The sequence below is a fragment of the Haliaeetus albicilla genome, chromosome 14 (assembly GCF_947461875.1).
Source record: "Haliaeetus albicilla chromosome 14, bHalAlb1.1, whole genome shotgun sequence".
NCBI lineage: Eukaryota > Metazoa > Chordata > Aves > Accipitriformes > Accipitridae > Haliaeetus > Haliaeetus albicilla.
Window position 1 is genome coordinate 22,082,168 of NC_091496.1, and position 19,654 is coordinate 22,101,821.

A 19,654-nucleotide genomic window follows, 5' to 3' on the forward strand; every position below is an offset into this window, starting at 1 on the left:
TAAAGATAGTTAGGAAAATAAATAAATGAAAAGTAATATTCCTAAAAATACATTTTCATAGGTGAAAAAAACTCTTAATATCAGTAGTATCTCCTGTTATTTGGCTGATTGCTTCTGTTTGTTATTTTTTTGTTTTGGCTAGTAGATTTTGTGCCTGGCCACTCAGAAGAAGCCCCTTCCCCTTTAACAGTCCAGAAATGGAAGCTTAATGGGAAAGAATATTCTGTTTTCACCTCTCCAATTAGAATGTCAATCCACATTCTTGAGTTTCCACATAATAAAGACTTTTATTTATATAAAAGCAATGAGATGCAAAACAACTTTACAACTCCTACAAAAGTGAAGTATAAGCAAAAATATCAATTATGACTTGTACTCATAACTTTACAAAAGCATTTATCAGTTACACTGACTGCATAACTGCAGTTATAACAATCTCTTGCAAATATATGAAGCCTACTACATAGTCATATTTTACTTTGCCATCAGCATAAATCCATATGACTCACTACCTTTTTTCTAAAGGTATGTTCTAAAGCAACACTAGGATACAGATACCAACAGAAAAGACAGATGTGTTAAAAGTATTATCAATATATTTCAAAATTATTAGAAAGACACATTATTTACTGTGTTATTCCTTGGCTCCTACTGCTGTAACTCTATTGCTGTTTATAAACTGAAAATTTTTTAAGCCTTAATTCAAACAGTTGATTTACTGTATTGGGTTGTACTGTACTGGCTGCATTTGCAGAATCCAAACTACTGAGCCATCTGCACCACAACTGCTTTCCAGGCTTTGTCTTTGTCAAAATCCTTTAAGGTATTATTGGAAACCTAAAAGTAAACAAATTTCAGACAAATGGAAACATGAAACAATGGTTTGGTTAAAAACTGAAGTTCAAGCAAATAAATATCTGAGAGAAGCTAGGAGAATGTAAACATGAATAGTTAGTCAGAGCTATTAAAATATTCTATGCATTGTAAATTGTATAGTTTTGTATATTGTATAGTATACATTTACGATATAAAACATAATAGTGTAAATTGTATAATACTCGAGACATTTGGGTCAAAGAAACTTGGCCAATTTCCTATTTTAAACATGTTACTTAGGACATTTTTTCAAGATTTTTTCCCAAATGTGACTGAAAGCCCTAGCACCTTAATCTCTAAACCCAAAGCCAGAAGTAGCCCCCTGCAGTCCAACTGAAGCAAGATTTACCTATATACATGCAAGCAAACCAAGGTCTTGCCCAAGAACACAGACTTCTAAGACGCCAGAGAGACCTACAACTTCACCTGTAACAATATTTGTGTGTTTCAATACTAAAAGGTAAGCAAAAAGGTTTTGCTTTTCTGGACAAAGTGCTCCTTTTAGCATTTAACTCTCACCCAATATCTCAGTGACTCACAAACTAGGAATACTTATGTAAATAAACCCCGGAACAGATCTATTTAGCCATACCATGACCTATGCTCTAAAATGTGACTTGCTCCAGTGGAAGTGCTGCTGTGCTTCATCTTTTATACAGTACATAACTCTCAGGACACAGATCCAGAAAATAAGCAACCTACACCAAATGCCCCCAGCAGCCTGAGTGCACATAAATCCACAGTTTCCACTTTCCATTACCAGCTGCATAATGACTTGACTGAATTTCAGTCCCTGCTCCCAATGTTTTCTATCCAGTGCCGTTTCAATGCAGATGCTCTTTCTAGAGCAGGCACTGAATCCAGCACTCTAGCGCTGGGCCATGCAGTAAGCATTCAGCTAACATGAGTTACTCTCTCCTAGTCTTTAAAGATACAGCACTTTGCTCTGTACAGCAGAGGTGAGGAAAGCCTAAGGGCTACTGTGCTGTGCTAGGAGATGGATGTAGTTAACCTATGTGGGATGAAGAAAGCTGGGTTCCATCAGTCCCTGAAATAGCACTCTAGCCCTGAATGACTACATGAAAAGTGGTAGCAGTAATATAATACTGGCACCACCATGCTCTAAAAAAAGTATGTGCCAAATCTGTATCTGAAAGGATAGCTTGAACATGTAACTGCAGGAGGGAAATGGAGGGAAATATAAATTCTGATCTTTATGACCAACTTTGGTAGTGTAATTAGGACACAGAGAGACCTGGGATTCCACGCAGCCTCCTCTGCACACTACTTCATACCGTCCAGCACAGATAGCCACTCACTCAGCTTGCCCATTGTTGTTCCTACGCTCCAGGTTCTTAACTCTTCCCATTCAAAGTTTAGGGACCTTAAGAGAACTAACTCAGCTTAGTAAATTCACTCCCCCACAGCAGGCCTTGGAAAGGTACAACTATATCAAACACTCTCATTCTATAGCCCAAAACTTCTGCTCACACTGAAAGGGTAAAAATCCATTCCTTTCTTAATAGATGGCTATCTTATTACTAGAACATGGTCATGCAAGGCCCATCATCTTTTCTGTAACTTCATTCTGACATATAAACAGCTATTATGGATCTGCATCCTGTGGAGTAGGGACTACCATTTTATCCTAGTACAATGATGAACCTCATCTCTAATTGGGAGCCCATACTACAAATAAGAACAAAAGGGGGCTTTAACATTACAACTTTTTCTCTTAACAGGACTGGTCACAGACATACAGATATTGTGTCTGTCATGCTCCAGTTATCGTTTAACCAGCAAAATATTATCTCTTTATTACAAAATTCACCAGTGCATTAACATCTTCACAGTTTTAAAGAGCAGCTTTTAATTGTGATCTGAATTAAGTAACACAAAACATTATCCAAAAAAATCTTTTAAAATACAGATTTTTAAATTTAACAATGGGTATAAATACATACCTCTGTTGTTCTGTATTCCTGTTTTTTAACCTGTGATGCTGTCCACGATGAATCATGTAGTTTCATTTTTGTCTTGTAATTTACACACTGTATTACAGTTCCAATAGTAAGGCATGCCTGAATTAGCAGCATCAACATCAGAAGCAACAGGAGTACATCATAAGATTGCTGAAAATAGGGACATGAATATGTTAACTACTTGAATAAAATATTTTCTGCCATTCTCACCCCCATATTCTTGAGATTTGTATCTAGGTTTCATTAACTCAAATTATAATTTACAGTTTATTTCAGCATGAAGCTTCAATTAAAATTTGAGTGCCTGAGTTTGCTCAAAGTAGAACAGATCGATAATTTTTAATAAAATGTTAATTTGCCAAATGATCTTTTCCTCTAGAAAGAGAGCAGAATTGAGGAAAACATCCTCTGAAATATAAAGCCTCACTGCTGGTTCTGACCTGAGCAATGTCACAGCTATGCCTGGGCCTGGCCCAGTGCCTTGCTGGCTGCAACCTTGCCCTGCTGACCTGAATTCCTGGCTGACCTTGGATCTGCCTCACTACTAGGGACTTGTCTGGCAATCACTGAACTATCGGCTGAACCTGGTTACCATGGCTGGACCTGCCTTGTTTTTCTTTTTTTTTTTTTTGGTACTGCAGGACTGAACATCATCATAGATTGCTAAACACTTAGACGGTAAAGCCCTAGAAAGCTCTTCAGCAATGCACTGGTAACACTTCATATGGAAATGCTTTAAGATTTGCAAACTTTTTTTCTTCTCTGCCCCAGGCCAGGCTTTGAATGAATCCAGGTGTAAGCTTACAATCCCAACTGTTGGTAGACATCCTAAGAAACAGAAAAATGTATTCTTCAAGTAAACCTAGAATCTTTCATTTATATACTACAAATTTATAAAAACCTCAAGGATGCCAGCATATTACATATTATTCTTACTGATTCTTTAGAATAATATCCCTTTTTTAAAAAACCTATAATTCCAGGGTGGCAATAGATTTAACATACTTAAAATTAAATCATTAAATAAAGAGTTTTTGAATAATTTCTGTAACATTTTATTCAATCTTTATAATGCAGTACCTCGTCGTCTTATACTTCCTAATTCATTCTTGTGTTGCTACTGTAATAGATAGATGTTAATTTTCCAATTGCATAAAAATACATACTTTAACAGCAGGTGGATAATTTTTAAAGATGTCAACAACTTGCATGATACTGAAGGATAAGTATGCAGAAGCAGTGAACAACAATGGAGAGGTAACACTGCTAATGGCAATCAGGACCTCAACCTAAAAAATAAAAGATAATAAATGTTAAATAAGAATAAGAACAAGTTAACACTTCAGTTTGTCAGCTATATCTCCTCAAAGCAAGCATAACAGAAGTGTGTAAAAGTGTATAAGATCACACATATGAGACAAACATTAAGAGCCATCCATACTGCACAGAGATACAGAAGCAAGCTTTGAATAGACTAAGTTTCCTAGCCAAAACACTGTTGTTTTGTAATTCATTTTCCATTTAACATGGATGACGGGGTTTTTGTTTGATTTTAAAAGTGCCTTTCATATGCAGATAGAGGAAGCAATACCCAGTTTAGAGAGCCAGTATAGAATTATCATTTATTGTTCAGTTTGTATGAAATAATGAGAATTAACAGCAGATATTGCAGACTTACAACCTAAAATAACTACGCAAATACATTTGAGTGCTTTGAGGCAAATTTATTGCCATACAATAGCAGCTGAGTTTTCATTCAAATATCATCCCTACAGGATCAAATTCTGACTTCAGTTGTGGTCATCCATCATTACTGACTTAAATATGGTTGCATGATTATAACTTAAAACAGATGTTTTAAGAAGGCTTAACTACACATCTGGGACAGTCAAGGAATAAATACACTCTCTACTGAATATTCTTAGTCCTTGCTGCTAGTCATGCAGATGACAGAACACAAGGGACCTCAGCTCAGGAGCATAAGAGCAGTTTGCGGCATACCATGTGAAGTATGTCATTTTCCTACCCATTCCAAAGGAACCAGTAACAAAAAACCCCAACTAACAGTCCTCTGAATTCTTTTCTAGCACTAGTGGAATTAAGTCTCCAAAGAACTACTGGATTTCTTTTCAGGAATATCAGCATACACTCATGCTACATATTTCTGTCACATTTTGTAGAAGTAACTGAAAACAAGTGAGCAAATATGACTAGTGCCCACTATCACAGGCAGGCTTTCTTAGCATTATTCCACTCTAATGACAAAATCCAAGAATTTTACACACTTACCAGACATTTACTTGGATATTCAGCAGCTACATGACTTGCAATAGCACTTGGAAAGCACTAAACAAAAAAGCGTAACAATATTTACCTACTTGAAAATTACAAAAATTACAACTGAGTTACAGTGATTCCCACTAGTCACAGATCGCATCCTAAATTTCCTGAAAAGGTAAAACTGTATAGACTTATTATGACAGTATTAGGAACTGATTATTGAAATGGAGATAAAACCAATCTTCATTTAATTTGCATTTAACAAGTATCATGTATTAAACCTACACATGCTCAAATATTATAATCCTCAAAACTTGACACCTCTACATAAAAACCTAATGAACCCTACTGAATTTTGTTAATTCTGAATGCTGAAAAACTTGTTTGTGATCTTTTTCCACTTCATGCTGAGGGATTTTCCAGACATGGGAGCCATATATAAACCTAATGTTCATTGTCTTCTTTCTCAACGGGTTCAATTTGTGGCAAGCAGGGTAGCACAGCATCCTTTATGAATCCACTGCTCCTAGGTACAGGCTGTTACTAGTGACAAGGGTTACCAATCACAGTCTCAGGCTTTTAAGACAGTTAAGGCTGACAGGCTAAAGATGATGTTCTAAGGATTCTACCATGCTGAAACTAAACTCAACTTTTTTTTTGCAGCCTGAAATATTCTAAAACCTAGGACTTATTTGACAAAACACTTTACTTCCAATACCCTGGTTTCATTACTCATTTCCATTTTACCGAACTAAGGACTGAAAACGTATCAGAACATTTTATAAGAACCAAAGTATTGTAAATCAAAATAGAACAAGCATATTGCATAAATATATTAAGTATATTGAAGCGCTAATTCATTTGCTAAGCAGCAATTGCCATTTAGTATTAGGGCCAAATAAATATTCCAGTAGGGAGGGCAAAAATGAAAAAAAAAAAAAAAATTTGGAAAAAAAAAAAAAATCCAAGACATTGTTTTAAAAGAGTACCTTCATTTTGCGCTACTTACAGCAACTAAGATCCAAAAGAATGTTACTGAAAGATATGGACCTGAGACTAGAACATCCATATTCAAAGCAATTATTCCACCAAATACTGACGAAATTCCAATAATCACCTCAATTACCTAAAACAAAGAAGAGCACGCAAATTATTAACAGTGCATTTGAACACCAAATTTCCTATTTGCATATAGAAAGGAACTCACTGGAAGGAAAAAAATGCATTTGTGCTATTAGCTATGCATGAAGTTAATGTTTTTCAGATCTAAAATACTGCAAAACTCCAGCTGGCTTAAATGAAAACAAGATCAGCTTCATTATACATATTTATGCTCTCATTTATTAGCTCCACTGAACAACAGTTCAGTTTACACTATTTATCCTTCAGTCATTAAGTAGTCTCCTTCCTATTATACACAGCAGTTACCATTTATTTTGCAATATTCTAAAAGGAAATATTTTAAGAAATATCTCTCATTTCTGTTTTTATTCTTTCAGCTCTTACCTACACTGATCCCTTCGTGGCTTTAAAGAAGCTTAGCAGTTAGAAACATAAAGGAACAAATGGATTTAATGAAAGAAAACAATACTTTTCTTACTGAGTATGACTTCAGAATTCGAGTAGGAAAGCTGACATTGCTCAAAACAATGGTACTGTCATGTGCAGTATTCTAGAGGTGAATAAAAAAAAATCATGATCAAAAAACCACACAAAGCAATACATTTCTTTCTAATATCCTGTACAACTTGTACCTGTTAGAGGTCTTAACGGTGCCATGCAATGTCTGGCTGGCCCATCAGAGCTGGCAGTGACCCACCACAGTGTTCGCTAGTGTCAGACCACATCACTCACATTAAAAACAAATGAGGTAGTCCCAGATGACCTGTTATACAACCACTGTTCAACAATGGAATATGGTCATCTTGTCTCCTCTTTCCACCTTCAAAATACATACTTTCTTCCTGAGCCTTCAGATTTTACTGATATGGATAAACAGTAACTGAAGGAGGACAGTACACTACACAACTTTATCTAGCAAGCAATACTACTACTGGAACACAAAATGGCACAGCACGTTTGCTTCATTAGTACCTAAAAGAAGTACTGTTGTAGAAAAATGAGGGTGGGATTTGGGAGAGCACTTGTGACTAAAGAAAATTTTATCTATAGCCCCAAATCCTGAAGCCAATATTTGTTGTCCAGATGCCACCAAACTGGCATACATGACGAATGCTTTCTCCACCTCAGGCTTCAAAAAGGTATTGCTTGCACACATAAAAATCACAGTATTCTAATGTTTTATACATCAATAAGTTTTGTTCTACAAAACAGAAATAAAACATTTGCCATGCCTGTTCGTAAGATATTCAAACAACCCCGTGCTGTATAATAGCAACAGTTCATTTTGCAGAGGGCCCATTGCACTCTTAGAGATAGAAGAGGCTGTTATTGGTTAGTACAGTCCTTTTATTTATTGTTCAAATCTAGTTTTACCATGTAATATGAAGTTATATACTGGAGTCTCCAGTAACTTGTCAATGTATGTAATACAGGAAAAATCAAATATTTTTTAACACACACACAAAAAAAAAAAAAAGACATTTTTAATCCTTAAGGGTACCTACTTTCTTTCTCATACAGCACTCTTCAGTAGACCTAGCTGAAATGATTACAGTAGTTGCCATGAAGATTTCCAGCAGAATAAGTAGAATCAAGTTGAAATTTATCTGTCAATAAAATCCCAGACATAAATGAGTTACAACTTCCATACTAAAAATAAAGGAGGGGCTGGGTTCTAGCAGGATCCAGTAGGCTGACTATTTTCTGTGACATTTAGACATTATTAATTAGATATCTTGTTAACTTTTTTCTTGGTTCTTGATTAATTTCTAGGACAACACTTAGCTGTCTACATGATACTCAGAATGCCTAACCTAAGAAAGTAACATTTCTTTCATTTATGTGAATGTTTTGCCTGAAGATTTTATCACTGTCTTCCAGAAGAGCACTTAATGACAAGAGGGTGATTGCTGGGTATGTTTGCATTTTGCAGGACATTCCCTGTGAAACCAGAACACTGCAGCAAATCATGGAAGATTCACAGGAACAGAAAGAGGACAAATAAGAGCAAGCCTAAGTAGCCCAGGAGCTAAGGCAATCCACTGCAGGAGGGAAGGAGGGCCACAGGCTCCCAGCCCCTATGCTGCAATCCAAATGGTGCAATACAATGTCTAATGCTGAATGAAAACACAATCCAAAGACCTGGGCCAAGACTCCTATGTGCTCTACCTAGTGCTAGTAGAGCACTGATGAACACTCTTTGTGGTTTCATAACTCTTGCAGGTCTCACAGACTACATTATTTTTTAAAAACACAGATGCTGCCAGTCCTCCTGCCATTGCTCATCTTCAAGAGACAAATCAGTGAATGTAATACTTAACATTTCTCTTTGGTTCCTTATTGCCTCATGAAAAGAGCTAGATACCTACTCTACATGGGCTGAACCATTTCCTAGAGGCATGCAAGTTAGGCAGAGTGGATCCCCCTCTGTCTTCAAAAACACCACGTTTTTCCACTGGCAGCCCAAGAAAACATTTGGTGGTTAGATCAGGCCACTGGGCAAAGTACCAAAAGTTCAGGGAGAACTGACTCCATTCAGAACCTATACAATTACAGCAAAGCATTGTTCAATGACTTAGAACAGAATTCTATTGTTACCTTATGTCAGACCTGCTTTGTAGATGATCAAATCTCAGTTTTTCTCTGACACGTATCTTGCAGCACATGTTTTTTGAAAAAGATTATAAGTAGCAGATTTGAGAGGCTTTTTTGGGCACTGAAATTCATCCTTCTCAGGAAATCATAATTGGAACTATGTGCCTTGCAGTACACAACAGACTGTACAGTTGTACTAGAGCCACAAACAGCAATAAATGTCATAGTGGTAAGCTTCTAGGGAAAGTGCTAGCATAAAGAGTAAAGACATTATTTGGCAAAAGAAGATGTGTCAAACGTGGCCTGCAGAACAATTTAATCGAGCCCATAAATTCCCATGATTTGGATGTGTTTTGACACATACTGCTGGTACTGACGTGGGCTGGCAAGGCCACACTATACACTGCAGTGCCAAGTAGACGTACAAGTTTAAGTCCAGAACCAGTGTAACTACATTGATGGACTAGCTCATTTAGTGCTAGCTCATTTAATGCTATAAGTAGTAAATGACAGAAATTGAAAAAGTAATAGTAAATAAATTAGATTCTTTAATCCAACTTTTACCTTTCCAGTATGTTTTTTCTGGTATGACATGTCTAGAATATCAGACAGAGCCTTCCACTCATAAAATTAGTTCAATGTCCCTAGACCAAAGTAAAAATATCTTATCTCCAGTTTTGGAGTTTAGGTGGTTTTGCTTTTATTTTTTAAACGGAAATACAGCTAAAACTAGAAGTAAGTACTTTTTTATACCATCTGTAACAATGGGAAATTCAACATTAGATTTCTAAGCACCAAAGAAAATTCTCTCTACAACTACCACTGTACATAAAATCTATCAACAGATGCAGAGAACCAAATAAGCTGTGTCCCTAATCCTCTTCCATGACTAAAGAACATGCAAGTGCAACTGGGTAGAAAGTAGTAGATTAGTACAACCCGAATCCAACTTGCTCTGAACCTGCAACAGATATTAAAAACATGGTTCACTGAAACTATATGAAAGGGTTGAATTAATTTCAACATTAAATAATTTAAAGTTCAACACAGTTGCTTAAATGCATACTTTTAACATGATTTAAGATATTTCAAGATGTTTCAAGACACCTGCACAGGTCTGACAAATAATGACAGATGACCTAAAGGAGACATGCCCTCTTGCATCAGCAGGTGGAGCAAGGCAGGACAAGCCAGCACATCCCTAATGGAGACACACACTTATGGTTAGGCAGCTAAATCTACACTCCAGTATCTGTGTTCACCCACATTGCCTACACTTCCACTACTATCAGTGGAGACCTAGTCTCTACGGACAAGAGAGGGAACCCCAAAAGCTACTTGGCCAACCAGTCACTAGGAGTGGGGTTCAATTATACTGGCTGCTAGTGCCATATGAAATACTCAAGCATATTGAACGTGCCTGCATGAATGGGATGTATGATAAAGGACTGGTAGGAGATTCTCATCCATCCAGAGCAGAAGCAGCAGTCAGGCAGAATATCTCACAGCACTTTTAAAATAAGAGACATCTAAGTTCAGGCCACGGAATCCTGCCTTAGCCATCTGTACTGAGGCAACAAGATTGTATGGCAGGGTCCCAGCGACTGGATCATCTCAACTATAATGGAGGTACACTCAACTCGCAAGGAGACAATAAATGTATGTACTCAATTTGGAGTTAATTTGAATCCTGTTCAAGCTCTGAACACTTTCAGTTGCAGTGGCCAGTATGCATGAGATTCCACTCATTTTTGTCCATCAGGCTTCTTACTCCAAGAGCTGGGAAGGAACAGAGTGGCAGCAGTGGCAGTTCGCATCTTTGACACATCATATCCTTCCTGTTGATAGTGTACTAACTACAGAACTGCACCCTACTGGAGTGGTGTCACACAGCCACAGTCTAGGACATGGCTTGTATCTTGCATTCCATTTATCCATCTAAAGGAATTTCATAGAGTTATCCATCAACATGAGTAACACTAATGAAGTATTACCCAGGTCCTTTATAAAGGGGGAGGAGAGCGGGTTAAATGTGAATTTTCTTAATTGGATAAACTTACCTTTTTTTATGAGTCTTACTGCCTTTAAACTACTGACAGTGATTTTGCATCAGACCGAGTATTATTTTCTTGTGCAGTTTCCCATGGGAAGGGAAAATAAATATGATGATGAAAGAACAGTTAAAGAGATGGTATTCTACATTTTCTTTGTACCACATGGGTAATGGAAAACAGCTGGCAGTGAGCTGCCAAACAGTGAGACTGTCTCACTGAAACAGTATCCTTCAAAGAGGAGAGCAAGTCAGAACCATGAATAACTCTTAAGACAGAAAGGTTCAAAAAAAAGCTTCAGAGCCAGCTTTGCACACACTGTTATCCTGAATTATCTTTATTCACTGATCAACGACATAGTAGGGACATGCAATAGGCAAGTGAAAAGAATTAAAACCACGTAACCAAGGATGTCATGTGGATATTATTGTAGATAACTAACATTTGGCAAAGAGAGAATTTGCCTTGTTATAAATTTAATGTTTGTCACTTACACTTTTCCACTCTTTTTTCAAATTGTTTGATCTGCCTTGAAAGTACAAAAGCTGTTAATATTTAATAATAGAAAAGGCAAGTTTTTATGCAATCTAAAAACTATTCACTTCAGAAGTATGCAACTAAAGTTAAGCTCTTACACACAGGGCCAGCTCCAAGCTTCTCAAGAGCATAAGCAAAATTGATTTTGTCACACTGGGGCTCATGACAAAATAACTATTTATTGTGGTAGCAAAATGAGTCCCCTGGGCCCACCTTTCCTGAGCAGACATAGCCCTCCACTGTTCCGACAGTGCTGTGATACTGTCTACTATGGGAAGGGGATGCAAGGGGTCTGGTAGTCTCCAGTGACACTTCTCTGCTGTTTTCTCTCAGAATGCTTGGACTGGTTTATAATATTTGAACTCTCTACCAAGAAAAGAAGGGAAAAGGCAGTACCCCCCATGTCTTGTACATAATTCATTCATCCCCAACAGCCTAAAACACTTGAGGGTGCAAATGCAAGAGTGAACTGCTACACTAGCAATAAGCTAGCAAAGGCTGCGCAAAGAATTGACTGGTGTAAACTGTCCTGAGATATACACAGAACCTAGGGGGCCATGACATTGTCCCATCAAACATAGGGCAAAACTGCCCACATCTAAAGCCAGCACTACTTGAATTCAAGTGATCTGACTGTCCAGAGTCCTAATTCTCCACAGCTCCGACTGACTGCAGTCCTCCATCTCTCTGAAAATTGGGCCAGCTACACAGAAATGTGAAGCTAGACTTAGTTACCCAATTTAAAAAGCAGGTTTGTAAGTATTGGCCTAATATACTGCACTTTCTAAGGGGAAGTAAACACAGTTAATTTGAAAGTTCAACATCTGTGAAATCTGGAGCTAATCAGATATTAAACTAACATAGATAACTCCAATGCAAACTCCATCTCTGCACTGTTTTTCTGTTAGAAAAGTCTTTTGTTACTAACACTAATTCAGATCTGCTATATTATTATAGGGAGCTATTATTACTGCTGAGCATTTAGTATCACAACAGCTGTTATGATGGGGGAGAAGAACTGAACAATAGCACATGAGAACAGTCATTAACCTTCATACAAAATGTATGACGTAGTTGCATTGAGTACCGCTATTCTGTGATAGTCTATTATGAACATTCATCAATGATAATACCTATTGCTATGCTATTTACTCATACATGTAGTATTCTTATGTAGTATAGAGGTCTTGAAATATTTTACTATAGCAAAAAAAACCAAAACCACCTTATAGTTCTACTGTTTGGCTCAGACTACCAAAGACAGATGTTAAAAGGTTGTGACTCAAAACCAGTGAACTTTTCCCAGCATGAAATATGTGTGCTTCAAATGATGTAACTGTTCCATTCTCTTTGTTGATGATGTATAAGAAAAATGTTCATCAAAAGTTTCTTTCCTGGTGGCCTCACAAGCAAAACTATCCATTGAAGAAGGTCCAGGAAAGGATTGTACTTAGTCTGATGATGAAATGTCCTAGAAGTAGAACTGTTTGGGACAACTTCTCATTTCAGTAAAATTCAACCCTAAAAACTGGCTAATCTACAGATGAGCTACTAATTCATTTTCAATTTTCTCTTCTGACCCTGCTCTTTCAAAAAAAAAAAAACCAAAAAAAAAAACCAAACACAAAACAAAACAAAACCCCAAACAAAAAAAACCCAACAAAACTTGCTACAGTCAATAGAAAAATAGTCAGTTGATCAAACTGGATCACATTTGAAGATCTAATTCATGTTTTCAAACTTTGAATACAAGACAGGAAAGTCATTTCCATATTAATCTCCTCTAAGTTAGCTATACTGTGCATCTTTTAGCCATGTAAGTTTTCATCTCCAATGTCAATTTTCCAGTCTTGTCTTACTCAGAAAAGTAAAGTTACTGCTAGATGATCTCTCCTCACAGACTAAGTGGGAATACTGGGGTATTGACAACAATTTAATTACATTTGATCCCCCCCCCGCTTTTTTTTAAACAAAAGATAAATGTAGCATTAATTAGTAATTGTTTTAGTTAACTTACATTTATAGCTGATGGATTAAGGACAAGTTTGCATCCAAACCAAATTAAACACGTTGTTGTAACAGCAAAGGTAGAGACGAACAGAATCTGAAAATTGGGTATCTGAAAAACAGTTTCAGAATGGGTTTCTCTCTCATTTTAATCGGGGGGGGGCGGGGGGGGGAGGCATATAACTGCCAATAAAATCTTATACTTACCACGTTAATTTTATTCCTTGCTATAGCAAAGCTCACAACTGCTGAAGGAATACACTAGGAAAATTAAAAGAGAAGACTAGTGGGATATTCTGCACAAAGAATTTTATATATATTTCTATACATGTAATTTATTTGGTCTGAATTCATATTTCAGTTAACTTAGACAAACAGATCAGAAACTCTGAGGAAAGTCTGTCACTCTTGTCTGAGCTCATTAATTACAATCGGTATCTGAGGATTACAAGGGGTTTAAATATGCCTTCCATATCCCTCAGTTCTGACTAGCTACCCAGCACAACGCGATGAGTAAAGGAAAGAAAGAAAGTCTTTCATGAGGCATTTCATGCCTTTGTTAGTTTAAATTAACTCTAGAAGGCCTGAGAACCTTGAGCAGGAAAAGAAAAATACTGCTACTCCCAAACTGGGCCTCCACATTCTTTTAAACAAACAAAGTCATGGTTGCGTAAGCTAAAATTTGGCTGGTCTCAACACAGTTCTGAAGAACTTTGTTAAAACTGATCTGTTGAGTCAAATTACACTTTAAGAATCGTGCCTGGGATCTCCACTATGTTCACCAGCAACTGTGTTTCTATACTGAAGGACAGAGCTAAATGGGAAAATCATGCATAAAAGAAAAGTTTCACAAAGTAGTTTCTCTATCCCTTAGCAGTTCCCCACCACAACAGGTACAGTACCATTACAGATCCAACTCTATTTTACAGAAATACATAATGTTACAACATACTAATAAGGAAAATAAAAACATACTCAACTAAAACTATTAAAAATGATTCATTATTTAACATGGAAACATGTAAAAAATGCTGCATTTCTTTACTAATTACCTTTTCATACATCTGAATGCTGATGGCTTAACAATGGAACCACTATAACTAGATTAATATTGACATTTAAAATTCTTGGCAGCACTTCCTTAACACCTAAATTACCTGTATTTAACATCTTTAAAACATCCTTTTATGTCCTGGATGCCTAGAGTCTCTAGAACACTGCATGACTATGTTTAAGCAACTGAATCCTACTACTAGTCAAGATGGTTAAAAAAGTCTAGAGAGCAATTCAGCTCATGCTAAACTAGACACTTAGTGGTTAATTGGCTATGCAGCTCTCTAGGCTCTTCCAGCTATATTGACTCCATTATCTATAGTAGGAGCTGTAACACCTTGCTCACATACAGACACCCAAAAGTATACATCTTTACCCACAGCAAGCCATTCAAACCCAACGTGATAACCTTCTGCATCTACCGGATCTTTGGAAATTCCCCATAAATACAAAGTTCAAAGAGACAAGACTTGGGGCAAAAAAAGAGGCATCTCAGTAACTAACACTAATGTTGCAGATACTAATTTCAAAAACTGCTTTAACTTTATTCTAACACCTCTAGCAGAAACATAAGCGACAACTCATACACAGAGAAACTCCTGGAACTTGTTTGTTTAAAGTAAAGCATTAGTCTTGCAGCTAATTTAAAACAAATCTACAAGTCAAGTTGCAAAGATAAAAATGACAGAACAGAATCCTGCCATGAACAAAGCAAGTACATCATACTTATCTTATGCACATAAATCTAAAGTGTAGATTAAGCATATATAATACAGTAAAAAATATGAGTCTTAAAAATATAGTAAAAAATACTGGACTTCAGAAAATGTCAGACACCTTTAACGCATATTTTACTAATAAAATAATAATATTCAAGAAAACTTTAGTCTGCTTCAGTACTTGGATATTATGGCAAAATAAACTTAAAAAGTAATACTTTGAAATACAATCTGAAATACATTCTGATACCATTTAGCCAGGAAATTCCCTAAACAGATAACAACGCAAATTTTCTTAAATCAAGCACACAAAAACTGTTCATGCAGATAACTACTGCATGCCAGTGGTAAGCTGGTTAATGAAAATAGTAGCACAAACCAGTTGTCTTTATGACAACCATCACTCCTTTAACCATGGGATTAAAACCCATTTAATGAACTGTTAAATAGAATTAAATCTTCCATGAAGACAGTTAGTAGTAAAAAGACAGACAGAATAAAAGACAATAAACCCATAAAAATTATTTACTATTGATCTTGCTGTCAAACAGCCACAGCAAATAATTAAGAATGCTTACTGAACCTGCTGCACAACGTAAATAATCCATTTCAGATGGAAAAATATTTCCCAGATATAGTGAAAATCCAGAAGTAATAAGGAGACAAGTCTGCAAAGCAACAAATAAGATAATTTAATATGAATAAAACTATTTTTCTTAAAAAAGCAACTAGTCAGATAGAAATCAGTAACTCCTTTCAAATTAAGCTACTGTTGAACACTTAATAATGCAATCTTTGTGTGAATAATGTTGAAGAAAAATATCAAAACATGCTGAGTTCTGAAGATGTTTTGCTGGTTACCAAGACTTAGCACCGAACGATATAATCATGTTTGAATCAAGCATTGTGCTCTGACTTGGCAAATACCTAATAAAATGCTCAAAAGGTAATAGCAGTGTTTGGTCGTAAAAATGTTTCAGAAACCTCAACTAAGCCTCTATTTGCATTCTCTGCTTGGCGCCACCAACATTCATTATGTGTATGGGCTGCTGGGCAATTACCAACTAGAACACAGTAACAAAAATAATATCAGGATACACTGATAAAGATTCCTCCACCTACATTCCTGCCTCCCTCCAAACTCTCTTCCTGCTTTGGTCCAGTGACACACCCATAAGTGTTCAACTCCTACTGTTCCCTTGCTAACTATTCCATTTATTTCATTATTATCAGAGTTACACTCTCAGCAATAAACAATTAGTGTATTCTACTAACATTTTTTCTTTTTGCTTGTTGCTCCTCTGAGTAGGCATTTCTTTGAAGGGGCTGGGGAAGATGACAGACAGAATGGCTCTTTTGTTTTATTGGGGCATTTTTTTCATGTTACAAAATTATGGGGGTCTTTAAAAAGTCCTTCTCAAAAAATAACAGAAAATAAGGATAGCATACGTGCGTGTATAAGCACACACACAGAGAGTTCTGGCAGACTGAAAGAACAGTATTTATAGAACACAACTTGAAATTTTGCTTGAAGCATATTGAATTGTTCCTGCACAAGAACAGCCCATACTGGCAGCCACTTTGATGTCACTCTATGGTTTGCAACTGCTCCCTGAAGTAGACAGTTCTGTTCAGTATGACTTCTGTTGCTCAGCATACAGACTTTCCTTTCTGGACACTGTCTTTCAGAAGAGTTGAGAGAGATGAACCACTATAAGACTTGGGAGAAAAATTTAATTGGAATTTATTGGATTAGCTTATTAATAAAACTGCATTTTCATTTATCCATAAAATTCATGCTTCTTGAGAATATGACTTCAGCAAATGATCAGTAAACATTAATATCTTCAATCATTCACAACAACTCAGTAAAAAGGAAAAAACTAATTGAAGACAGTTGTCGTTTCTGACAATTAATTTTGAGAAAATTTAATGCAAAGAAAGCCAGCTCTTCTTTTGCTCTCTTTTTATGTAACAGCTCATATGAAAGGAAATCCAAGTTTTGCAGATTGTCAGAAAGGAAAAAATTTTCAGCTGTTTCCATGAAAATAACGCAATACTTTTATTCACTGTACAAAAACAAGTAATTACCACGTTAACAGTGAAACATTTTTAGCTCTTAATAAAAATTACTCTTCAAAACACACAAACTGACAGAAAACGAAAAGATCAAATTCTAATTGCTATAATGAACTTTAATTAACTTGGCTCAGAACATGAAGAAGCATATGATGTACATGCAAGATCAGTGTCCTATGATTCTAGCAGTGACATAAAAATTCAAATCACTGTGACATTCATGTAAGAAACACAAATATATACCTCCCTACATGAAGATTCTACCAAATAACTACATGATTACTGAACCTTGACAGATGAATGTGGCAGTTAAGTAGGATACATATTTTTAATGCCAAAACACTATTAACAATTAAAAATATGTTAAAAGAATGCATACGATGAGGACACTACATTCTTTCCCAAAAGGCACAGCTTATACATACATATGGGTTGATATTTACCACTACCATAGTTATTCTATGTTTATGCTATATGATTAATATTAAAGATAAAAACCAGCCTTCGTATAGCATCTTTGATTAGTGCAGAATTATCCAAACAATACTGTTAGTCAATTAAGTGTTACATTCTAAATTTGTTAAATATGTTCCTTTCTGTACAAATATTTATATTCAATACTATCAGTGATGAAATTCTGAGTTCCCAAATGATGTGAAACAGAACAGCTTACTAGGCATCGAGACATTACCTACATTTTCAAATTTTGTATCATTTAAAGTACTTACTCCCATCAGCAAAGAAAAGATCCATGTTCTGTAGCTAAAGCAAGGATGCAGCCTCTTTGATAGCTGAAGGTCACTGGATTTGATATCTGGTATATAATTTCCATTCTCTTGCTTTCCCCGCTCCAAAGTTGGCATCCTGTCATAGCTAAATTCTTCTCTGTAACCTTCTTCCCTGGTCATAACACTTCACAAAGGCAATTAAGTAATAATAACGGAAATGCAGATGAAGAAAAAACAAAAATATAATTTAGTTCCTTCACATACTCAGACCAGTGCTCAACAATGATTTTGTCTACTTAAGATAAAATAAGTAAAAGCAATATTTAGTAATGAGCTGTATTTACATTTTGAAATACGTAAGCATTCTAACAACTTACTTGCATACAGTAAGTAAATTACATCTTATAGCCACAGTTCATAATAATACAGTATAAATACCAACAAAATCAAAGTTGGTGTATCTATGATACCTCAACAGACTTTTATTTCAAGATCTCAGAACCATTTTTGGAGGTGTTTAGTTTGAGGGTAACTCTATAACCAAAGCTTTTTTCTTTTTTTTTTTTTTTTAATTCTAGGACAGAAAAGATATTTAAACATGTTTGGCTATTAACTTTGATTTGATCTTAACATTTCTTATCAGGTATCTAAAATGACAGACTTCACTATGAGTCCGATGAACTCATATACTCACAATAGCTCAGCTACAGCAAACTGTTTTTAATTTACCCAATATTAAGCATTTCTCTTGTTCACTTAGCCCTTTTTTATTCATCTCACTGCTTGCCAATCTGTTCAAATACCTGGAGGAGTATCTTATATTAGAATTAAGTTATTGCAGATTTTTCAACAGTTAAAAACCTTCATGCTTACCTTCAAATGAAAAGTTAACTGTCAGTTTAAAACAGTCTTGTGAACACAGCTGCCTGTGCACTTTGTGATATTCTCACCGTTCAGTGAGTCATGCTGTCTTTGAAAAGTTCTCCCTTACACTTTGGCTTTCAACAACATCTATTCAGATATGGAACAAAAGCACAGCAAAAACTTCAGCTAAGCCAGGGAACAGGAAAATGCCTCCTGAATTTTAATTAACAGAACACACTAGAAAATTACTGTACTACATTCTCATAGGGCTGCTTCCAAATCAGACCAATAAATTTAAAAAGTTTCAAGTCTCTTTTTTATTTGAGTACTACCCCTTACTTGGCATCTTAAATAAAACCCTCCTCATAGTTTACCAGTTTTAGTTATTATAATAGCCAGTGTTAACAATATTCAACAATCTAGTTCTTGTTTCAAAAGAGCAAAAGCTACTTACAATGCACTATTCTCCTAGAATAAACTACAGATACAAATTCAAGTATCCCAACAAGTTTGGGAGGTTAGAAAGTTAGAGGTTAGAAATTTGTCAAGAATATTATCTCCACTGTAGAACTCTTCTTCATCTTTTTGTACTAACCCTAGTTTTCTAGAGCATTCAGATAAACCCTGCACACTTGAATCATGTTGACATTCATACTTACAGAACTCCATGATGACTAAACAACATATTTTAAATCTAGCAGGCAGCAGTGACATGCAATGGCCAGCATACATTGGATCCAGTCCTCCTGCTTATTAGGCAA

The 19,654-nt window shown here is 35.9% G+C and overlaps 1 protein-coding gene across 4 annotated transcripts; it reads right to left on the reverse strand.

Moving 5' to 3' along the window:
• Positions 1-267: 267 nt before the first annotated feature.
• MLC1 (modulator of VRAC current 1) lies at positions 268-19,654 on the reverse strand. Of its 4 annotated transcripts, XM_009929458.2 has the most exons (13): positions 19,553-19,652; positions 18,903-19,040; positions 18,030-18,213; positions 15,801-15,890; positions 13,658-13,711; positions 13,461-13,562; positions 7,766-7,867; positions 6,739-6,810; positions 6,148-6,264; positions 5,148-5,204; positions 4,025-4,147; positions 2,841-3,008; positions 268-837 (listed from the first exon to the last, which is right to left on the reverse strand). In XM_009929458.2, the coding sequence occupies exons 3-13, from the start codon at positions 18,207-18,209 to the stop codon at positions 763-765; spliced, it is 1,140 nt and encodes a 379-aa protein (XP_009927760.1). In that variant the 5' UTR covers positions 18,210-18,213; positions 18,903-19,040; positions 19,553-19,652; the 3' UTR covers positions 268-762. The 4 variants fall into 4 exon arrangements, with proteins under 4 accessions (XP_009927760.1, XP_069658041.1, XP_069658040.1 ...); XM_069801940.1 differs by lacking the exon at positions 15,801-15,890 and having other exon boundaries at positions 19,553-19,654; XM_069801939.1 differs by lacking the exon at positions 13,658-13,711 and having other exon boundaries at positions 13,461-13,547; positions 19,553-19,654.